Source organism: Oppia nitens, unplaced genomic scaffold, assembly GCF_028296485.1.
Source record: "Oppia nitens isolate AA-2021 unplaced genomic scaffold, nextdenovo-longstitch-racon4-pilon3 scaffold9_pilon_pilon_pilon, whole genome shotgun sequence".
Classification (NCBI taxonomy): domain Eukaryota; kingdom Metazoa; phylum Arthropoda; class Arachnida; order Sarcoptiformes; family Oppiidae; genus Oppia; species Oppia nitens.
The window spans coordinates 1,190,001-1,214,720 of NW_026533253.1; the positions used below are offsets into that span (position 1 = coordinate 1,190,001).

At 17.7% G+C, this 24,720-nt stretch overlaps 2 protein-coding genes across 3 annotated transcripts in view; one reads left to right on the forward strand and one right to left on the reverse strand.

Annotated features, from left to right (window-relative positions):
• Window positions 1–177, forward strand: part of LOC128964557 (zinc finger protein 181-like) — a 1,559-nt gene extending 1,382 nt beyond the window's left edge. Inside the window, exon 3 of the mRNA XM_054311183.1 lies at window positions 1–177. This exon is cut by the window's left edge and continues 542 nt beyond it. Within this exon, the coding sequence (XP_054167158.1) occupies window positions 1–19 (19 nt within the window). The 3' untranslated portion in view covers window positions 20–177.
• A 1,720-nt stretch (window positions 178–1,897) lies between these two features.
• On the reverse strand, window positions 1,898–16,735 carry LOC128964539 (neuromodulin-like). Of its 2 annotated transcripts, none has more exons than XM_054311161.1 (4): window positions 16,579–16,735; window positions 4,397–4,545; window positions 3,442–3,612; window positions 1,898–2,074 (listed from the first exon to the last, which is right to left on the reverse strand). In XM_054311161.1, exons 1-4 carry the CDS (start codon window positions 16,718–16,720, stop codon window positions 1,967–1,969), a joined length of 570 nt encoding a protein of 189 aa, XP_054167136.1. In that variant the 5' UTR covers window positions 16,721–16,735; the 3' UTR covers window positions 1,898–1,966. The 2 variants fall into 2 exon arrangements, with proteins under 2 accessions (XP_054167136.1, XP_054167137.1); XM_054311162.1 differs by lacking the exon at window positions 1,898–2,074 and adding an exon at window positions 2,681–2,713.
• Window positions 16,736–24,720: the final 7,985 nt, after the last annotated feature.

A 24,720-nucleotide genomic window follows, 5' to 3' on the forward strand; every position in this document is an offset into this window, starting at 1 on the left:
ATCAATTGCCTTTTCTTGAAGATTTGACAACAAATTCATATTTTATATGAAGATAATACAATACAATAGTAATCAATTAGTAGGTCCAAGATTATCACCCCATGACGTCCATATCTTTAGTGACCAATTTTTTTCTAATAACTATCACTCATTTACTGTATTGTTTCTCAAGTGTTGACATGACATCTGTTTTTTATTTATTTATTTTGAATGAGTCAACCAAATACTTACCGTAAATGATTTAATTCTGATATATCGCTAATTTTATATTAAAAATTTAATTATATAACAGTTTTTAATAATTATGATGATGTCCATTTTTGGGTGAAATTGCAATTACATATATATATAAATATTATTTATAATTTCAAATCTATACTATTTTTATGATATTGCAATTATATGATTGAATGTTCAAATAAATCTCGGGTATAAAACTTTGTTTTATTATAAAAAATACTCTAATAAACATTTAATTTAATTAAATAATCTAATAATAAATTATAAGTATATCTTATTTTTATAAATCTATAATCCATAAAATTAAAAATGCTAAAAAATTGCTAAAAAATTATGAAACTGAAAATTATGAAAAATTGTTAAATACTTCATCAATTTCAATTAAATTAATTAATTATATACAGTATATATTTTTAGAATAATGTAATAATACAATATTATACTGTAATAACAGTATATTTAATATCTGAAATCGATAAAAAAACAATAAATAATAATAAATATATTTATTTCAATAACGATGTTATTTTATTATTATTTTTTTATTTTTAAAATTTCTAGATTAATTTAAAGTTTAATTATATAATATAAATAATACAGTATTTTGAAACAAATAATAATTATAATAATAACAATATTTAATATGATAACAATTAATATTACTGGTAATTATATTATAATATTCAAATATAACCTAATATAATAACTATGAAAATTTACAATGTGCAAGTTAAACTAAACAATTATTAATAAAACTAATTAAATTGTGAATTAAAAACATGAATTAAATTTTTATAATTATCTTAATTTATGGTTAATTTAATTATAAATAGTTTTTATTAATTTATAAATTTATTTCTTTATAGATATGATTTACAAAATGTTTGAAACATTTGTTTAACTTTATTTAAATTTAGAAAAGTGATTGTTTGAGATAATGAGCTCAATATTTGCTTATTAGTTATTTAAATATAAGCCATTTGTAAAATATTATTATTATTTTATTAAATTGTTAAATATATAGATAGATAGATAGATATATATTAATATAATTAAATTTATTTTTACATTCATTTAGGAAATTGTAAAAATTCATATATCTTTTTGATTTATTTATCATAAGATATTTTGATATGAGCTTCATTATTATAATAATTATTATTATTATTATTATTATTATTTGAAAAAAATGTGTTTGGATTTAACCAGTAATTGCCGATATATAATGATTTGAATGAAAATTATTATTTAATAATTACAGATATACATATATACTGCAAGTTATATTATATATATATTATTTTGTTGAATACGATAAGCATAATAAACGAAATATATTAGTGTAACTTATTGCCAAAAATGTAAAGCACTTGACACAATAATTATACTATTATTTTTTAATTAAAATGACTATAACTATCTGCTTGTTATAGCAATATATTTTTTTAAATAAATAAATTAATATAATAATAATAATAATAAATAACAATAATTGTGTGTTAATGTAATAATTATCCTAAAATTTAATACATCAAACTCATCATCAATTTAATTGTATTTTTTAAAAATTTTAATTAATCATTATTATTAAATAATAAGATTTTTGTTGTTATTGTTTTTGTAATAATTGTAATATTGATTACAAATTAATTCGTTGGTGTAATACATATGATATTTTATGAAACAACACAAACTAATAGCCATTAATTAGAGATTATCTCCAAAATTATTTGTCCTCTTTATTAGGTTCTCGTCTTGATTTAAATCCTCTAAACGTCGCCTGTATTTTAGTGGCCGCCTTCTCCACTTCGGGATCGTTGAGGTCAATGTCGGCCTATTGTTTTAGGTGGTGGTCACAGTTGTAATGGTCATCAGTCAGACATCGGCCAAACACAGAGAGGTGAGACACAGAGACATTGGGACAACAATTTTTTTGTGCAACAATTTTAGTGATTATTATATATATGGGAAGGAATGGGATTGTGATTGAAAAGAGAGAGAGAGAGAGAATGAGAGAGAGAGAGAAAGACATGAATGAGTTGTCAAACAGTTATACAAATATAATATTTAAAACAAACAATAATTTTCAAAGAAAAAAACATTCAATTCTTATATTTTTCAATTATTTTTGTTATCTTAATAATCGTCGTATATTTATGAATCAATTAATTTATAGACAGTATAGCATACAATTATCTAACTATTTTTAATTAAGAAATATAATATATTGACAATAAAACATTACACATACAATACAAGACATTAATTTATACATACAAGACATTACACAAACAAATAATATAAAACATGACAAATCCACAGATAAATGTCAAATAATCTGATTCAAGCAATTATAATATTATTTATTATAAACTTAAAATTTGTTTATTCATCATATAATAGAATCAATTATATATGACAATTCAAATAAATTAAATAAACAATTGTATTATTTATTTAAATTTAATATATACTGTATAAATAAACATAGATTAGTATCATATTATTGATAATAATTGCAATTTTCATGTACAGATACACAAGTTAATTATAATAAATGAAATAAATGATAATCAGTTTGCATTTTTAAAAAATCCAAATAAACTAATAATATACATTAACATTTTAGAGTATATACTGTGTATATATATAATATATGCTAAAATCATGCAATTTAGTGAATAATTTAATTTTTTAAAAAACGGAATGTGTGCTAAATTATCAAATATTATCTATAATAATAATAATAATTATATTATCAAATATCAAGTGAAATAATCTATTTATATAATTATTAATAATAAATCAATTTACAATAACAAACTTATTAAAACAACAAACTTAATATAAATTCAAAAATTTTTAAACCAACAACAAAACTACAAATGCAATTAAAAAACTAAATCAAAAATAAAATTTACTTTAAATATAATGTTATTTTGAAAAAAAGAAATGATATTACCATGATAATATGTATATATAAAATCATGGTATATATTATATAATATACGGTATACGGTATACGTTATACGGTATACGGTATACGGTATACGGTATACGGTATACGGTATACGGTATATAATATATCATTCATTGTCTAGTAATGTGTAGACATTTATCGATAAAATAATAATACTATTAATTATAATAATAAAAGTGATAAATATAAGTGAAATTAAATCAAATCTATTGATTCTTTACGAGTTCGTCAGCAAGTGTTTGGTCGCTATCCTTCTTGTCCTTCGGATCGTTGGTGTCATCACTTGATTCCGACTTTTGTTTTTTGATATCTTTGCGCACTTTATAGCCCTTAAATCCGGCCTGAATTGTGGTCGCGGCCTTATCCACGTCACCGCCAGTGTTGTTTGGACTCTATTTGTAAATATATAACAATTATTTAGCAAATAATAATAATTATAATAATAATAATAATCAATATTTTAATATTGATTGCCAATCAATCGATAATTTTTAATATTTGTTAGTATTGTCATTAAAAATAAAATATTTATATTATTAAAGCTATAGTTTTATGACACTTATTAAATAAAATGTCAATTATGTGTGTTACACTAAAATTGGATAATTTGCTAACAAAATATACACACAAAAATATATTATAAATTAGCAAATTTTTTATCAATGTATTCAATGGTTTCAAATAAAATGATTAGTTAAATAAAACAATTGTGAATAAAAATTTTTGTTGGTAACACTGACCATATATTTTTTAACTAAACCGTACCCAACCTAACTATAATACATTCAAACCTAACCCAAACCACACCTCAATATATATGTCTGTATTTCAATTATTTTAACAGTTAATGTCACGAGAATTGCATTTTTGTTGAAATAATTGTTATAATAACCGATTCAACAAACGACTTAAAATATTAATTCACATTTGAGACATACCTTAAAATAGATTTATATGATATATATATATATATATATTTTAAATAACAAAAAATATTTAGCAAATAATCCTTTTCTAAAAAAAATATATTGTTTAAACAGATCCACTAATACTAATAAAATAACTAACAAAAAAAACTGTTGGATAAATCAATAAAATATTTTGTTTTATTTTTTTTTTTTTTGTAAAAAATATATAATTTTTTTGTTGTTTAATATAATAGATATAATGACAAACCTCTTCTTCTTTCATATTATTTATGTCCTGAGATTTGTCTTTAAGCTCTTTCCTAGTCTTATATCCTCTGAATTGCGATTGTATTTTAATGGCCGCCTCTTCCTGTCTGTCGGCGTCGTCTTCTGAATAATCTTCTTCTGTGTAATAGTCTTATGAGATATCAAATCAAAATATAAAAAAATCAAACCAATTATGTTAAAAACAAATAATAATAAAAAATTGAAAAAATAATACTAAATGTAATTCAATACACTCTATATTCCAGTAATTTAATGCAAATATTTGATGACAATAAAATAAATTCAAACAATATTCAAATTGTTATTTGTAATAATAATAATAATAATTTTAGTAAAATTTATTTTTTATTATTATTTAGTATAATCAAATAAAACTAAATATGATGATCATATATATATATATATATATATATCTATGCGTAAATATATACGTAATTATATTTTAAGAAATCTCATAAATATTAAATTTTTTCATAAAATTAAAAATGCTTAAATATATACATATTGTATTATACTATATATGGTGATCGCATAAATATATTATATTTAACAAAAAATACTGTAGTTGTTGTTTTTTGAATGAGATATCACTATCAAGTAAGCAATAAAATGCAATGTTTTACGTCATAGCAAATAAATGATTGCATAAAGCTTAAGGAATTTATTATTTTTTAGAAAACAACCTTTGATTTTATTATTATTATTATAATTATTAATTTAAATATATAAACAATCAGTTATCGGAAAAAACATTAAATTTATTTAGGTATATATTAAATATATATCGTATATTCACAGAATATTGATATTATAATTATATATATATTATATACAATATGTAAATGAAAACAAAATTAAATACACAATTTCAACAATAAGGCCCTAAGTATTAGAAATATGTAATCCTTTATTTAACTACAATTAATGGATAGTCACTCACTTATAAACACCAGTCAGTGGTTTATATTTATAGTAATAATTCATTTCAATCGATAAAAGTCATGACAAAACAGTTAGTTGACGTTATCAGTGATTTATACTATAATAATAATAATAATACTTACAATAGCATTATAATGTCTATAAGTATAAACAATAGTGATATACACATTAAATCTATCAATAATATCAGTTTAAAAATTTAAAATTGTTATTTTCTGACAATATTGTAAATTCATTATACACTATATAATAAATATAATACAGTATATAATATATAAATATTTTAAACATATTTTTGTATAGTATTCATTTTACAGATTAATATATACAGTATATATAAAAAATTTAAAATTCTATAACAATAATAATTTATGATATTTATAATTATATAAAAGCTTTTCATTATTTTTACGCTTTTTATTCATTGTTTTTTCAATAATTTATATGAAATAGTCATACATATCATACACATATCATAAATGTTATATTACTTGAACCTTTAAAAACAGTATAGTAAGCAATAAATGTAACGTAACATACAATATATGATTACAGTTATTATAAAATATCTTTTTTTTATATAAATATAAATAAAGTAATTTTAAAAAGCAATTTATTTTCAGATTTACGGCTAATATATTTTTAGATAAATGACAATAAAAATATTTAAAAAATTTATTATTATAATAGATAGAAACAACTTAGAAAACTTAGACATTTTCTTGTTGTAAATTAACAATTAAATATTTTAAACAATATTATTCAAGAATATTCTTAATTTTGAAATTTATAAAAATTATTTAATAATACTGAAAATAAAAAATTATTATTATAATTAACAAATTATCTATTATAATAATAAATATAGATATAATAATTAATGTAATTATTTTAATTAAAGGCATTATATCTGTACACAATATGTCTGTTTTTTATACAGAAGGCATTAACAAATTATTATCAAAAATCATTTATTGTTAACTATCAGTGAGACTTATTTACCTTTAAATACTTCATGTATATACTATATATATATATAATAGAAATTTTAGATTAATATATTATATGATACACTAAAAGCATATTTTTGTTGTACAATACACTACTATATAAAATACATTGAGTTTTGTGATTAATGATTGAATTTCGTGAGAAAAGATTTCTTCAACTAATGCATTGTATTTCTATATAAAAGTTAACTTATTATAGTTAATAAATATAAATATATATTTATGATATAAAAATATGTAATTGTATATTTTTTTAAATAATAATGTTTAATTTAGAATCTAATCGTTAAATTATTATAAAATTATAATCAAAAAATAATATTAATAATATTTTTTATTAAAGTTTAATACATATAATTTGTGTATCTATTTTGTATAAATTGTATTTTAATCTCATTATATCATATTACTATCTATAATGTAATTATTGCACATTATCTAAAACAATGCTACACTAATTATTTAAGTTTAATCTTGAATTAATTACTAATCTCTCATTTGTTGTTTTCAATAACATTAATATGTTTTTTCTATTCAAGTTAAAAAATAATCTTAATTGTTATTATTTGTTAAATATATCTTTAATTTATTGTTTTAGTTTAATCTTTATGATTGTTATAAGATTATTGATAGTGTAAATAAATAAGCAATTCATTTATAATTACTATACAATATTATGATTTAAAAATGAGTATATGTTTGATGTAAACTTATATAAATCAAATATTAGTAATATTTGATTTATATAAGTTTACATTAAATATATATATTATATTACATATCAGTCAATTAGATAATTAAAATATCTTATTTTTTGCTCTTATTTTTACGATAAATATATCGATTAAAGTAATTTTCATGTATTAACTAATGAATAATAAAAATTGTGATTTATAAAATGTTGACATTTAATAAATAAATAAATATGTTTTTATATCGCCAAACATTTTATGTACATATAATATGAGATTATTAAATTAAATAATTGTGTAAATATGAGTATAAAATTTCATGAAACATCAGTTTGCCATTTAGACAAATTGACAATTTATGGCAGATATTTTTGGCAACTATTATATAAATTAATATTTGTCGTTAACTTAACTAAACAAAACTAACGACAATATCAATAATATTTGTTTATAAAATTATAATAGATTTATATTTATTAATATTTCACTGTTTAAAAAATTGATATATTCTTAGAATTTCAAATATTTATGAATAAAATAGTTTATTAATTTTTAAAAAATAAAAATAAATATATACTATATTAAACAATTTGATACAATAGACTAAATGGTTTATAACAAAAATTTGTAGTAACTTGTATTCAATTATTGATCTATCAATATATATATATTTTTACATACAAAATAATGTATTTATACTAAGTATCGATTTTTATGTTAATATAATATATTATGATTTACTTATAGCTTATTTGCAGGAAATACCTTTTCCTATAATGAATAATACAAAATCATACAATGTTTGAACTATACTTTAGGCAATAGCTTTAGTTTATTATAACAATTGCAACATTTAGTACACTGTCTTTTTTATAGTATATTGTATTATTATTATAGATTTATACTTAAAAAACTAATGGAGAATTATAAGATAAATTGGTCTATAATTTAACGCAAGATTTTTTTCATATATACATTATATAAATATATAAATTTGTGTTTTAGTGTCTCCAATAAAGTTGTATCTAAATTACAGCGGATCTCATATGATTCGTACCCTAATTTGATAGCATTTAATTTATAATTATATATCGATTTTTATATAGAGTAATAATAATAATAATGTATTATTTTTGAATAATTTTCATCATAAATATAAATAAAACTAAAACACAATCATATATTTATATAATGAAATGAGAAAATTGCTATTTGTTTCACTTAAAGTACACAACTATTTGAACCACAAAACAAAAAACTAAATGAACATCGATTATAACGACAGAATACGACACAATTGTAATAAAATGTTTGTTACAACAAATTATTTGTTAAAATGTATTATTTTTTTTGTAGAAAAAAAAACATTTGTAACACTAATAACATACAGTAAATGCTAAACAAATAACGAGTAATTTACACGAAACCATTATTTTATTCATATCAGTAATGATTTAGTTTTAAAAAATTGTTTTATATCATTTGAAAAAATAACTTAAATTTTGTATTAAAAAACTAAAACTAAAAAATATGTTCAATGGCCATTTTATATTATAATAATAATAATAGTATTGTAGTATTGAAAAAATCTAGTATGAGTTAATAAAAATACCCAATTGTTAACTTAGGCTAAATTGTGCTCAAAGTTTACAAATTATAAAATTATCAAAAGTTTATATTAAAAAAATCAGAAAATAATTTTTGTTTATAATCTATAATACTCTTGTCTCCGATAATAATGTAAAAAAATGTTGAAAACTTACTTAAAAAAAATAAAATCCATTCATATATCATGCAATATCAATATATTATGCAATACAGCAGCAAATTCACATAAATTATTATTAGGGTATTGATTTTCATATATTATAAAATAACCATTTTGTTGTTGTTTTATCTCTAATAAATAGTTATTTAAATAAAAATTTATTTAAGTAAATATACAATAATTATTTTTTATTAAATTATATCTGTACATTTTTTAAACACTAAATACATATTAAAATATTTTATATAGAACTAAAAATTGCATTTTTAATAAAAAACACATTTTAAGTAATTGATTCATCAGTAATATAATATTTTCAATCATAATGTAAAATAAATCATTAATAAATTATGGATTAATGATAACTGTATTATTATTATAAAAAGTTTAGCTAAATTTATCCAATAATATTATAAACAAAACAAATAAAGTAGATTTTATTTTATATTTCAATCTATCTAATATAAAATTATAGGACATAACTAAAAATAAAAAATTATTTTAATAATTATAATTTTTTTAAAATAAAAAATTATTAATAATTATTTAAAGAGCTTATCCAAAATAAAAAGTCATTTGTTATTTGTGTTTATAATTTATATATAAGTTTTACAGTATTTTTTATATGATAAGTTATATCAAATAAATTTCAATTTTGTATTATACGGTAATTTATTTTTATAGTACACTATATTCAATATATCTGATACTTGTTTTTAGGGAAAATTGATTCAATTTAATTTTAAAAACAGTAGTTTTATACATATTTTAAAATATTTAAAGTAGTAGCAAACAATTTATTAAAAAACAAAATATCAAAAATAATTTATAGCCTACAGTATTTATAATACTGTACTGTATTATATTTTTCATTAAAATATTTTAATATCTCTAAAAAACTCAATGATAATTTATTGAAAAACATTAGTTAAGTATTTAATCATAATATATAAATTATTTGTAAGGTTTTAATATCTAAAAATTACTATATAATAATAACTATTATGTTCTACTATTAATTGCATATGAATGTCAATTTTTAATTAATATAACATATATATATATATATATATATATATAGATAATTATATATTATTTTAATCATAATTTGATGATTTAAAACACTTACCTAATTCACATTTAAAAGTCGTAATTGAATTTTATAATCATTAAAAACAAATAACATAATGCAATACATAATTATGCAATTTTCATATATTTTAAATAAAACAAAAAAAATAATATAATAAAATTACCTAATAAATAAATGAGTCATCTTATGGTCATATTTATTTTTAAAATCTTACATTTAGTTTATACTGATAACTATAACAATAAAAATAATAATAGTAATGGTTTTTATAATTTATATTCACGTAATGTTTGATCTAATTATATTCTGAACGTTATATAAGAATTGAATTACATATAAATTCTATATGAATGTTGTGTTTGATAGACAAAAAAAAGCAAATTTTTTGATGCTTTAATAGTGCTATTATTAATCAACCGATTATATTGTTAATTAGTTCTCACATAGATTTGAATAATAAATTGTTTTTTCTATTTCAATAAACGAAACCTATTTTTTATATCCATTTAATTAATTAAAAAAATATATATAATATAGTATTATTCTACTGTTTAATATTTTCTAAAAATGATATATAATTATGTATTAATTAAATATAATTATTTATAAATACTAACGTAATTTATCATGTTGATATTATATATAATAAATATTATTCTAACTAAACAATTTTAATTATATAATAAAAATATAAATATCAACTAAATTATTGATTGTGTGATTCATATGATATAATAGTAAATAGTATTTATAGAAAGCACTATTTCTGTTAAATAATAAAAAATCAATTTTTTATTTCAAATGAAATGTAGTGTACATTATTATCTCACTATGAAATAGACTATAATAAAGTGTTTATATTATAGTGTATAACACAATATTATATAACACAAAGAGAAACGTATGACTATTGAGATCTAAAAATATTTTTTATCTTCAATTCTTTGAAGAATGTGTACAAAAAAACTGATTAAATAGTAATGAATAACATTTTGATAAACACTTTTAGCACAAGAGTTCTAATAATTTGAGTTTTATTGTGATATTATATTACAGTTTGACTTTCAAAAGATACAGTTTTGTTTAAATGTTAAGAATTAATTATTTGTTGAAAATAACACAAATATTTTTAAATTATTTATTATGATATTAATGTTCAAATTAAAATAAATTGAAAAATCAATATAGACATAGCTAGTTTATAAATAGATATTGTACAACCCAGATACAAAATTATTGTCTATTATTTAATTTGACATATTATTTGTTACATTTACTATTATAAAATTTATATAAATATGAAAACCGAAAAGTATTTTTTTAAATACAATATTTAGAGTTACACCCAATACACTGTTTTAATCAATAACGATGACCTGGATTATGTAATTTATTTTAGTGCATAAAATAATGAAAATAGTTATATGAATAGTTATATGAAAAGCAAATAAAAATGTGATTTTTAAAAGTCATACACAAATATTAATTTTATTCATGCGAATTGAATAAAACAGATGTACACAAATTAAATAATTTATTTTATTAAATATAATAAAAAAAACATCAATATATTTAATATGATTTTATTATCGTTTTTTCAAACTAGTTAATTAAAAAACAAAATTTTTGTTTAAAAAAAAGATTAGAAATTTGTTTAGAGAATTGTTAGCAAAAATGGAGGAAAAATGTTTGACAAGAAATATAGTGAGTGTTTGGAGAGATTGTCGACCACTCACTACCAGATCGATGTCAGCCATACATACTATACATACATTAATTCATATCACATACTCATTCATATTATTTTATATGAAAACACTGTATTATAGTCAATATAAAAATTGGATATATGTAGCCAAATATAATAATTTAATCATATAAAAAATATACTAAATTTTATACATAAAAAAATATATAAATACAGATTGTTTTTCCATTTTATTTTTAAAAATGCAAACATTGTTTAAATCTGATTAAAATAAGTAAAACTGTTTGTTCGTATCATATGATATCTATTTGTTAAAAAAATAATATTTAAATTATTATATTTTTTGTGAATATAATTCAGAACATATAAAATATGTATAATTACTTTGTCTATTAGTTTAAATATTTAATATTTGATTAATAATTCATATAATAATACAATGATTTCATCAAACAGTATTATTATTAAGTATTTTTATTAAAAAAAATATTTTACTAAACAAATATTTTTTATATGATTAAATGAAAGAGAAAAACAAAAATTTAGGCCATATATAGATGTATATAACTATATTATACAGTCTATAGTCATAGTAAAATTTATTTTATATTTATATTATTAATAAATATAAATTTGTTTTGTAAACACAAATGAGTAAATATACTTCAATTCTGGGGGTAATGTATTAGAATTTGCTTACATAATAAATGTTCAATTGGTTTATAAATAATTTACTAATATATTCAAAGTTAGTATTAAATTAAATTTACAAAAAATAAATAAATAAAAATATAATTAATGTTTATATGTAAATTCAATTATTACTTTTAGATATATATATATATATAAAGGTTATTGTAAAACAAAACAAAAATAATTGAATTAATTTTTTTTATTTCTAACGTTAAAATCAACTTGAAATAGTCATTAATAATATTAATAATGAAATAATTATTTAAAAAAAGTAAATATTTTTACTAAGAAATAGACTTACCAAATTATTAGTAATAATAATATTATTTTATTATTATTATTATAGCTAATTATTGGAAATTTAAAAATAAAATAAATTGTTATTACAAATCACCAAGAATAATTATCATTAAAAATAATGATAATAAATAATATAATAATAATTTGAAAGCACTTTACAATAGAGAATATATTTATATATATATATATATACTGTATATGGAGTACACCTTCAATGCAAAGCCCAGTGTTTTTTAGTCTCGATCGCGAACTCACTCACTGTTTGTTTGCTTCGAGTTTCGATTTTTCACTCATTTATTTAGAGTTATATTCACGTATAGTATTGTATTAATACTGAGAGTTTAGTAAAACTGTCTCACTTTGTGCTAAACCAAATCTATATGAGTTGCACCACAAATACATAGATATATCATAGATTATACTTAATATATACAAACAATACAACTTAGTGTGTATAATAACTATGCCATGTAAAAACTCCGCCCCTTAAGCATTAGACGCTATAATATTGCGCGCATATATACTATTGACTGTATTATAGGATGACATTGTGTGGCATTGAAAACAAACTAAGTCCACGTGTTGTTTAAGTACTTTTAGATTTGTGATAACAAATGTGATTAAATAATAAATATTAGTTATAAATAGTACTAAATATTGTGATAAATACAATACAATATTAATAACAATCAATTATGTGCAATAATATAGTTTTTAAAGTTAATTAAAGTTAATTAAAATGTCTAATAATAATAATAATAATAATAAAACTAATGTCATAGTTGTCATATAATATCTACATTTTTTTTAGATTAAATATATATATTTTTTATAATTAATATTTTTTATAATAATTTTGTATAATTAATAATTTTTTATATATTCCATATTAATAATTAATACAATTAATAATTTATTAAATACAAATTTAAATAATTATTAAATTAAAATATAATAATTAAATAATAATTAATATATTCATAAATAAAATTAAATTTTAATAATTGTTAAAAATTTAAAATATTTCTATTTCAATAAAAAATTATAATTTATATTTTATTAGTTAATTAATTAATTTAAAAAATAATATCTTATATATAAATCTTTACATTATTACTGTACGCTTTATAGTATAACAGCAATATATATGGGCGCGATATTATAACGTTTAATGCTTAGAGGAGGAGTTTTAATTTTTATTTGTATGTATATATTAAGTATAATCTATGATATATCTATGTATTTGTGGTGCAACTCATATAGATTTGGTTTAGCACAAAGTGAGACAGTTTTTACAGAACTAACATAACAATGTCTAACACATGCGTATACACAGTGTATGTGTGTATGTGTTATATCACTATTTAAATGTGTGTTCAATAAGAAAGGTATTAATAATATTAACTTTTTATTATCGCAATTGTCTCTCTATTTTATTGTTATTTTATTTATAAAGTTTTATTTTTTTAATTTTTTTTTGTAAATGAAGGTACAGTATATGAATCAATTTTAATAGTTTTAATAAAAAAACTAAAATTTTAGATAAATAAAGTATTATAATTTTACAAATGTTATTTTCTTTAAAAATATGTAAAAAAATAAAATTCCTTAAATGTAATGTATTCTAAATAAATGCAAAATTTAAATTTCTATTATAACCTAAATTATTTGCAATTTGTAGTCAATAATGATTACATAAATGACTTAATAGTCTATTAGTTGTATTGATATTGTTTCGTAAAATGTTTTACTGTATAATAAAAGTATTTTCTATAAAAATATAATAATTTAGCCAAAATTGCAATCAATATTTAGTATATTTATTTCCATAATAAAAAATTAAAAAATCTATAATATTTATAAATTATCTTAATTTAAATTTATAGACATAATTATTAATGATATATTATGACTTAATAATAATATAAATAAAATATTTAATCTATTTTGTCAACTATAAAATATGCACTTAAAAAATAAACTCAAATATAAATTAGTAAAAATATTATACTTGAATTATATATAAAATATATTTTATAATTGTATTGTATAGTATATATATATATATATAGTAATATTTACAACTATATTTTAAGTGTTATCACAATATAATACACTGATATTCACTGTATATTATTTGTTTTTTTCATTATATATTACATTTCAATTATTTTAAGTTTATTCATTAAAATACATTTAAAAATTATTTAATCAATTAATCAATAATATAAATCAGAACACAAGTAAATATTGTTTGAAATTTAAATCAATATATTGAATAATTTGTTAAAAAATAAAATTTAATAAAATAATATGAACTATAAATTAATGCATTGTATAATTTAATTTTATTTCTAAACAATGTTTGGCTAATATAACTTGTTTAGAAATTCTGTAAATATAATATCTTTAAAAAATAAATTACAAATTAAATGTTTATTATTTTATTATAAAATAAATTAATTTTTAGTAAATGAATTATTAACAACAAAATCCTATATATTTATTAAATGGCATTTAAGGTTATTTATTGTATTTATATTTTGTGAGTTGAGTTTAGTGTTGACAAAAAAAGAGAAATTTATAAAATAATAGAGAAATTTCTAGAAAGTTTCTAAAAGAAATTTCTATCTATGGGATCACCATGGTTAATTTTGTTATCTCGATATTTGCTATCATATAACAATACATTAAATATTATTATTATTATTTTAATTATTAATTGAAATAAAAATTAATTAATTAAACTATATTAAATTATGATCTATATAATAAAATGAATAAAATTTTACAAAACTGATTATTATTAAATAATTATAATTATTTTATATATAGGTATCCCATTTGTATAGTACTGTACTATACTGTATGATATTATATGTATAGTATTATATGTTATTAAAATACTGGTATTACAATAACTATAGATATGGGGATCCCATAGAATAACATTAAAGTTAAATTTCTATAGAAATTTATTCAAGAGAAAGTTTCTGGAAACTTTTTGACGGAAATTTATTACATTTATTACATCTCTAGTTGAGTTAGGCATGACTATAAAATTTTAAAATTTATATTATATTTTTTAAACATTTAATCATTAAATAGTTTATAATAAAAATAATTTAGATTTTTATATAATAAGACAGTTAAAATATACTAATGAATTAATTTTAATTAAATCATTAAAATAAACTTTTAAAAATATATAATTTTAGCCATACTTTATAAATGTGTTATTAAAACATTGTTAACAAAATAATTAAAGTGTATATAAAAACAAAATTTTATAAAATTCAATTTCCTTTTTTATACAATAAGATTGTGAATTGTGTAATATATTAACAATGAGGTGATCTTATAAAAAGGAAATTGTATTGTTATAAAAATAACAAAAATTATTTTATTTTTTAAAATTTTCAACTTAAACGAAATTTATCAAAATTTATTAAAAACATAGACGAATAACATTAACAAAAATGTATTTAATATGTTTTACATGAATAAATAAATATTTTAATTTCTAACTAAATTATTTAATTTCTATTTTGTAGTCAAGCTATTTATTACATATAAATCTTAAAATTATTTTACAAATTTAAAGTTATGAATTTTTGTTAATCAGAAAACTAATTAGTTTATTAATATAATCAAGTATACTTTATATAAAACTTTAAGTAAACAAAAAAGCAAATTAACTATACTATCTAGACTACAAACTATTAATAATTAATTAAAACAAAACAAAATTTATATAAATATTTAAAAAAATTAATTAAGTGTAAAAATTGACAATTTTTATTTTATTGGCAATATTTGACATTTTATACTACAATTTTCTCAATATAATTATAATAATAAATTTATAGAGATTAAAATATATTTATATTTTTAATAATTAAATTTTAAACATAAAATAAAATATAATTATATAATCTATTAAAACAAATTCAAACCTCCATTTGTTGTGTTGACTTCATTTTGTTGATTATTATAATAATTTTTATTTATTTCAATCGTTGGATTTGTATTAATAGTATTTCCATTTTGTTGAGTTGTTTTCTTTATATTATCAGTTGTACTGGCAGTGCATCCCATTTTAATATCAATTCTCTAATATAATAATAATAATACTGTATATAATAAATATTATTATTATTATTATTGTTGATTTATATTTTAACAGAACTTGCTTTAGTTATTTAGTATAATAAATTATACAACAGTTTTGTTTGATTGGCAATGATTACAAAATTAATTTACATAATAAACAAAAATGATTTTTGTGGCAAACAAAACAATACAATAGCATAAATAAACATTTAAATATATTGAGAAAATATGTAAAACAATGTCAATTACAATAACTTACATTCGTATAATAGAAAATTCATTTAATTAATTTTATACAAAATACTTGACACACATATATAAATTTATATATTTGTATCAATAGTTATACTGTAATATCAAGGTTTCATAATATAGTCAGTATATAAATTTATATACCAGGTATTATAGACTAATATTGTGAATAAATTGTAATATCAAATTAGTAGTAGTTTTGATTAAAGCATAGAAAATGCAAAAAAACATAATAAAAAACTTTCACTAAAATTAGTTTCATATTTAATTTATTTATGATTATTAAAAAAGCTCACAAAATTAATTTTTATATTTTAATAATAATAATAATACTTACGAATGCATTAACTTTTTTGTTTTGTTTCAATAATATAGTGTTCAGAAATATTAATCAACAAAAAATCATTAACAGTCAAAATATTTTCTATTAATTTATAGCACTATTGTTGTTGTTAATGACATTTACTATCAAATACCTTGAAAACTGACCAATAATTTGATAAAATTTAATTTTTGTAGTATTAAACTATAATATTATTTAATTTTAATATTTTAAATAAATTAGTAAATCTTTTAACCAAATCAATACAATACAGTATATGCGTTATAATTATCAAGAAATTGCGTTTATGTTAGCCATTATTTTTATTATTAACTACATAAAAATATAAATACATTATAATATTAATGACATTTTTATATTTAATGACTATTATAGAGAAAATAAATAATTTTATTTAATAAAAAACAACTAAAGATATGGTAGTACTGAAAGAATATTTCACTTGTAATTCAATACAATATTATATATCATATTATTCTTATATAATATTTTTGCCGTCAATAGTAAGAGATGGCAATACATGTGCTGTAAAATTAACTATAAAACAGTATTTAAAATTTAATTAAAATTAATAATTTAAATCAAAATTTACTATCAAAACCAAAATCTTTGCAAATAATTTAACTAAAATTTTAAAATAATTCATAACATTATATTGTATTTAATTATATATAATTATAATATATATATATATTTAGTTATTTAATTATATATAATTATAATATATATATATTTAGTTATTATCATTGTTAATTCACATATAATGACCAATGATGACACCCCCTAATGATACTTAAATTTTCTTAAATATTATTTTTTAAATTACAAAAAATATAATACATATATAATACAATAAGATTACTAATTTTGACAAAAAATAAGATAAACTGATAAAATGCAAAAAGATTATTGAGATATACTACTCATACTTTGAAAGTTTTATTTTTTGTTTTATAGATCCTATTAGTAGACATAGATAGCAATGATTTAAAGTTATGGTTAAACTAAGAGTCAATTTAAAGCTAAGTGTTTTAATAAAAATAAAAACAAAAATTCAGAGAAAGTTTGCTTATCTATAAGTACTATATAAGTACAGTGTGTAATAACTACTGAATAGTGATACTTAAAAAATTTACACACATAAAATCTAAACACATATTTAATTAAATTAATTAATTAAATAATTAATTTGACTACAATTGTTATTAATAAAATAGTTTTAAAAAATATATTGATAACAATTTTATTTTTAATATTTTTTTATTATTTTAATTTAAAATGTGTTTTAATATATAGAAAAATATTATATCATTTTATTTTTATTAGATCTACAATATATAACACTATAATTTAATCATTTCTGTATCATTTTATTTATAGCGTATGCACTGTATATGTATTTTTACTGATTAATAGTACCAATATAAACCAATACGATATAAAATATTATATAATTATTTTTTTATAATTTATATATATAATTATATAAATAATTTATATATATAAATAATGTATTTATATAGATTAATTAATTTATAGATCAATATATATACAGTTATAATATGATATATAATATATATATATATTAATAAAATATTACATTGATAGACTAAATCACTTAAATTTTATTAATGATATCTTTAATAATGTATTGATTGCCGACAACAATGAGGACAAGTATGACATCTCGTTGTTTATTATTGATTCACCAATTTTAAGCACTTGGAGGTTGATATCAGACACGACATCCTGTGTATAACAAACAATATATTTAACATTTAACTAGAAATTTAATTTAAAAAAAGACTAAACTGGAGGTTAATTCTAATTCAAACATTAGTTAGCAAATTGTGTCCAATTTTAGCTAAATATAATAGTATTAAAAAAATAATAATATTATAATTAATTAAAAATTTTAATACATCTATAAATTGTTTGTATTGTAGCCAAATAGTTGTCGTAAGTTTGATTAAGTTTATTTAATAATTGATATCATGTAATAAAAATTATTTAATTATTATAATAAAATATAAATATATAATTAATATTTATATTAAAAGGTGGCGCTATAGTTGTCTTAAAAATAATTTTGATAAAATTAACTTGCTGATTAAGCTTAATTTATATAAAATTTGACTTTACATAATAGTATAACATTTAAACATTTATTATTATTTATTTTTTTTGGATAATACTATTTTATTTAACATTATAACCATTTTTGTTTAAAAAACCCACTATTATTAATATATTATATTATTATCATTATATATCATTTACTTAAATGGTTGATAAAAAATATCATAGTATAAGTTTTTTAGTATTATTACATAACTAGCTTTAAGTTAAATACCTTAGAAAAAACTATATATTTGTGTGACAAACAAATGATAAGAAAAATAAGTAAAATTATGTTAATTTTATTGGTGTATATAATTATCTCACTTTTCTTAACTTTGTTTATATGGTTATAATATTATTTTTACTTATAATACGTTTTAATAATTATATAATAATAAAAATATTTATTATATAGTCTATTAATTTATAAATAAATGTATGTAAGTGTGTATTAAAATTATTAAAAGTTAACATTACACATAATATACAGTATACTGTATATATATATATATATATATAAAGTATATGAATTGACTATATTTGTTAAAAATAAACATTGAATTTATTTATATAATTAAAATTATTAAATATTATTTTAAATGCTAATTGAATTTTATGGTAAATTAAAAAACAACTCATATTTACATACATTTGTTACAAATGTGCAATTCATGACAATTACCCGTATATTTACTGACGATATTAATAAAAAACACGTGAGTTTAACTAATATTTTGTTATTTTTGTCGCTAAAAAATACGGGTACTTTTGCTTTAATACAATGCATTGTATTAATTTAATCAAATATTATATATATATATTGATATATTAATATTCATGATCAGACATATAGAGGATACTATGATTTAGTAAGTGTTTTACAAAATGTTATTCAAAATTTTAAAAAATAATTATATATATTATATATTTATATTTGAAACTAGCATATGTATAAATATATTATAAAATTAAAAAAAAAATATATATATATAATAAAATCTCAAAAAATATGAATATTAATTAATAAATTATGAATACAAAAACCAAATGTACAGAAAAAATTTGACGGACAAGTGGTGCACACCTCATGGGCTGCACCGGGAGGACAACCCTATTGGCTGCCTATGAAGTGAAGTCAATAGTTTTTATTTTGTTAACTCAAAAGTGCTGGCAATACAAGTCATTACACAAAACAAGAATTGAAGACAAAAATTATTGAAAACAAATAACAGTGAATAACATATATTAAACAGCAATTTGTTATACTGTATGAAAAGCCACTGTTTTATGATAAACTTATTGTCCGGTTATTTAAAACTACTATTGATTTAATTGTTTATTATAATTTTAATATTAAATAACTGTACAAACTGTATAGCACTGGTAGTTGTTTGATTACTTGACTACTACTGTGTAATTTTAATGTAAATTCAAAATTTTTGGTGAAACTTTTGTATTATTATTATTTAACATAATAAAAATAGCAAATGCTTTGTAGCAAAAAGTAAAAAAAAATTATGCAAATGCAGTGCTATTTGATATTATGGGAGGAGTTTGAATTATATGTGTCTATTATATGATATAATAATATAGAAAATGAGTGAAAAATGTTTCTCTAATATTTGTAAAAACCTATTAGTTATGCAAACGGCTCACACTATTTGACTACAATTTGATGTCCAATAGTTGTTTAACAGGCCGTACATTGTTTTATCATAGATATAACAAACCCCTAAAGAAAAACTTATATTTATAACGTTATCATCATATGATTTGACGCTTAATATATTGAAATCGGAGAAAGTTTTTTTTAATGCAAATTATATAGACTTGAATTAATTGATTATATATTTTTTATTATTTGTGTTCATATATTATTGAAACCGTGCTTTTATATACTATATTAAATGTTTTATTTGTTTGTCGCATAAATTGTGTAATTTATATTAACTTATTATTATTAACAAATTGATTATTATATAATTGTGTGTTTTGATTATAAAATATAAATTGCTTCAATAAATAAATAAAAAACTTGTAAATTATTTTGTTTGTTCAAATAATTAAATATTGTTGGAAATCTAAAATATTCAGGTAAATATTATGTAATTATTTAGTTATATTTAACTTTAAATAAGTTATATATATATTATAGCCAAATTATTATGTTGTATTTAATAAACTTTTATTGAATAAAACAATATATATATATGCAAATAAATATTTTAATTTTTTACTATTAAATTAATGAAAATAACTTTTCTATTTAAATATTTATTGAATCAAATAAAAAATCAAATAAATAAGTTAATTATGTGAGAATTAAAATTAAAATTGATATTTAAACAGTATATACAACCTATTAAGTAATATTTATAGACATAATAAACAAAAATTTTTAAAGTGAAAGTTATTATCAATAATCATCATTTGTCAGTCAAGCGTTCAAAAACTAAAAAAAATAATTTCCTAAATATTATTTGCTTTACTTATATTATATAACATTTTTATAAACAAATTTAATTGAATCGGATTGTATGGTGTAACTAATAATTAAGTGATATTAATTTATGCTATTATTAGTGATATTTTAATTTTTTTATAAATTATAAAATTAAAATGCTTAAAACTATAGTAGAAGATAATAATATTAGTATTATTGCTACTTTTGTTATAAATATTATTATTTCAATTAAATCTACTTACAGTTTATAAGTTTTAATTAATTACAATTATAATTTACGATAATATTGCAACTAATTATGAATGTAAAAAAAGTTATCCCGGATTATTTAACTATGTGATTTTATATATAATTTCGATAGATTATATTTTGTTTAATTTTATTTTATTGAATATAGTTATAAAATATAAATATTACTTATAAGCATATAATTGAAGGCAACATAAAATTTATCAAATAATCTGTTTATTAAAAAAAAAGTTTGCAAATTCATATTTTCACATGTTTTGTATTTTTTTTATTTAATCTAATCAATGAATAATTAAATAGTTTCCATGCATAAAATGTATCCAAATAATAAGTTTTATAGTTATCTAATTGTGAACTTATAACTAAATATTTTGTAACAATAAAATATAATAATATTTTATATTTAAGTATTACAACTTGTATTTGTAATTAATGCCATATAAAAGTTTAAATATTTTATAGTACTGTAGAGTACTAAAGTATAATATAAATACTGTATATTATATAAAGTTAGACAATATATCACTTTATGAATATAAAAATATTATTGACATTTTGTGTTGAACATTATTAAAAATTTTTTTATGTAAATCATTATAGATTTTTTCACAACATTAATTTGTTTATTATAAATAAATATATATTTATATACATGTGAGTAATTGTTTTTTATAATGTTAATTAAACTAGATTTCAAAATAAAATTTTGTATAAAGAGTTTTTTTATATCAAATAATTATATTTAATATCACTTTTCAACAAAAAAATTGAGATCACTATTTGCTTGAATGAATTTTCGCGATACCGGTGCCCAGTATTTAATACATTTACTAAATAGCAATCATAGGGTTTCATATGTGAGTTTTGTGTGTTTATATGTGATATATAATGAATTATATTACGGAGATGTCTCAATAATAATAATATATAGTAGTAAAAAAAGCATATGATTTTTACAAATTTATTATTATTAACAAACATATCAATTGAAAATATTATATAAGTTAAACAATTGCAAGCAAAGCATATAATTATCTTTTTATTTTTAAATACACTGTCACTTGACATCACTTGCAAATGCAAATTCACTGTTCGCTGAATATTCAATTGTGTGTAACTTTTTTTTATTCAATAGAGTATATACTGTTTATAAATAAATATATACAATATCTGTGTTTTTAGTGTAATCAATGTACAGTAAAAAAAATATCTATTTCTATTATAAGTAAATAATTAAAAAAAACAAACTAACTTATAAAGTAAATCTTATTGTAATTTAATTTTTTTTATTTTTAAAAACACATAGTTTTTGTTTCGTACGTTTGTTTGTTTGTTTGATTGAAATACTTGATTAATTCATGGCATTATGTTATATAACATAACTATCAAATGTAAACCTGATATTACTTATGCTTTCAAACAATGGTATGCATTATCGATTAGGTAGAGGTGTCAAACACGTATTAAAAATTTTTAAAAACCATGAATTCAAAAGTAGTATATTTTGAAATAAATAATAATATTTTTGGTGTTTGTGGTCATTAGCCGCTTCAATGTAAACCATTGTATTATTATTTTGAGCGTAACTTAACTATTCATTTGATGTTTTGAATTAATCGGTTGTCGAGAGAAATAAAACACCAAATTATTTGACTTCAATTTAATTGGCATTTATTTAGATTTTTCAAAAAATTATTAAACACTAAAAATATTTTATTTATTTATAATATAATTTAGTCTACATTTATAATATAAATACTTTTTATAATATAAAAGCTATAATTAATTGAAAAATGCTATAAAATATAAATCTCTACAATATATATATAATAATAATAAACAATATGAAAAACATCTATAATTTACGTGTAAATGCATTTTAATTAAACTTTAAATGCATTGCAACGCAAATATAATCAAAGTCACGAAATATAAATATATATTAAAATATATTTAAAGTCAATAATCTTTTTATGTTATTTATATTTTAAAATTAAATGACTAAACATGTGTGTGTTTGAAGTTTAATAACAACTCAATAGATCAATTTAATTGGTAATGATTACTAAATATGATATTAATATAATAAAATAATTTTTTTTAGTGAAAATATTAACATGTTTAATGTAATTACTACAGTTTTCCCCAAATTTTTTAAATACAATGTGGCAACATATTAAAATAATTTAGTAAATATAATTTATAATAATCTATTTATATGATACTGTATAAAACACACATATATATAATACACTTTATTTATAATAGCAAATTACTCGTGAACTCCGTTTATGAAAATCTTCAAAATTAATAATTATTAAAAACATCAAAACCATTAAAATAACATATATTTTATGCTGTGATTTATAGCAGTACTGAAAGTTTTATGATTGTACTGTACATTAAATATATATTGTAATTATATAGAAAATTATAATATCAATAGTTTTGCTTAAATTTGATGATATTATATAGTTTTTTGTAATATTTAAAATGTTGTAAAAATGTCTCAATACAAACATTAAATATAAACTATTTTAGTTATTAATAACAAAT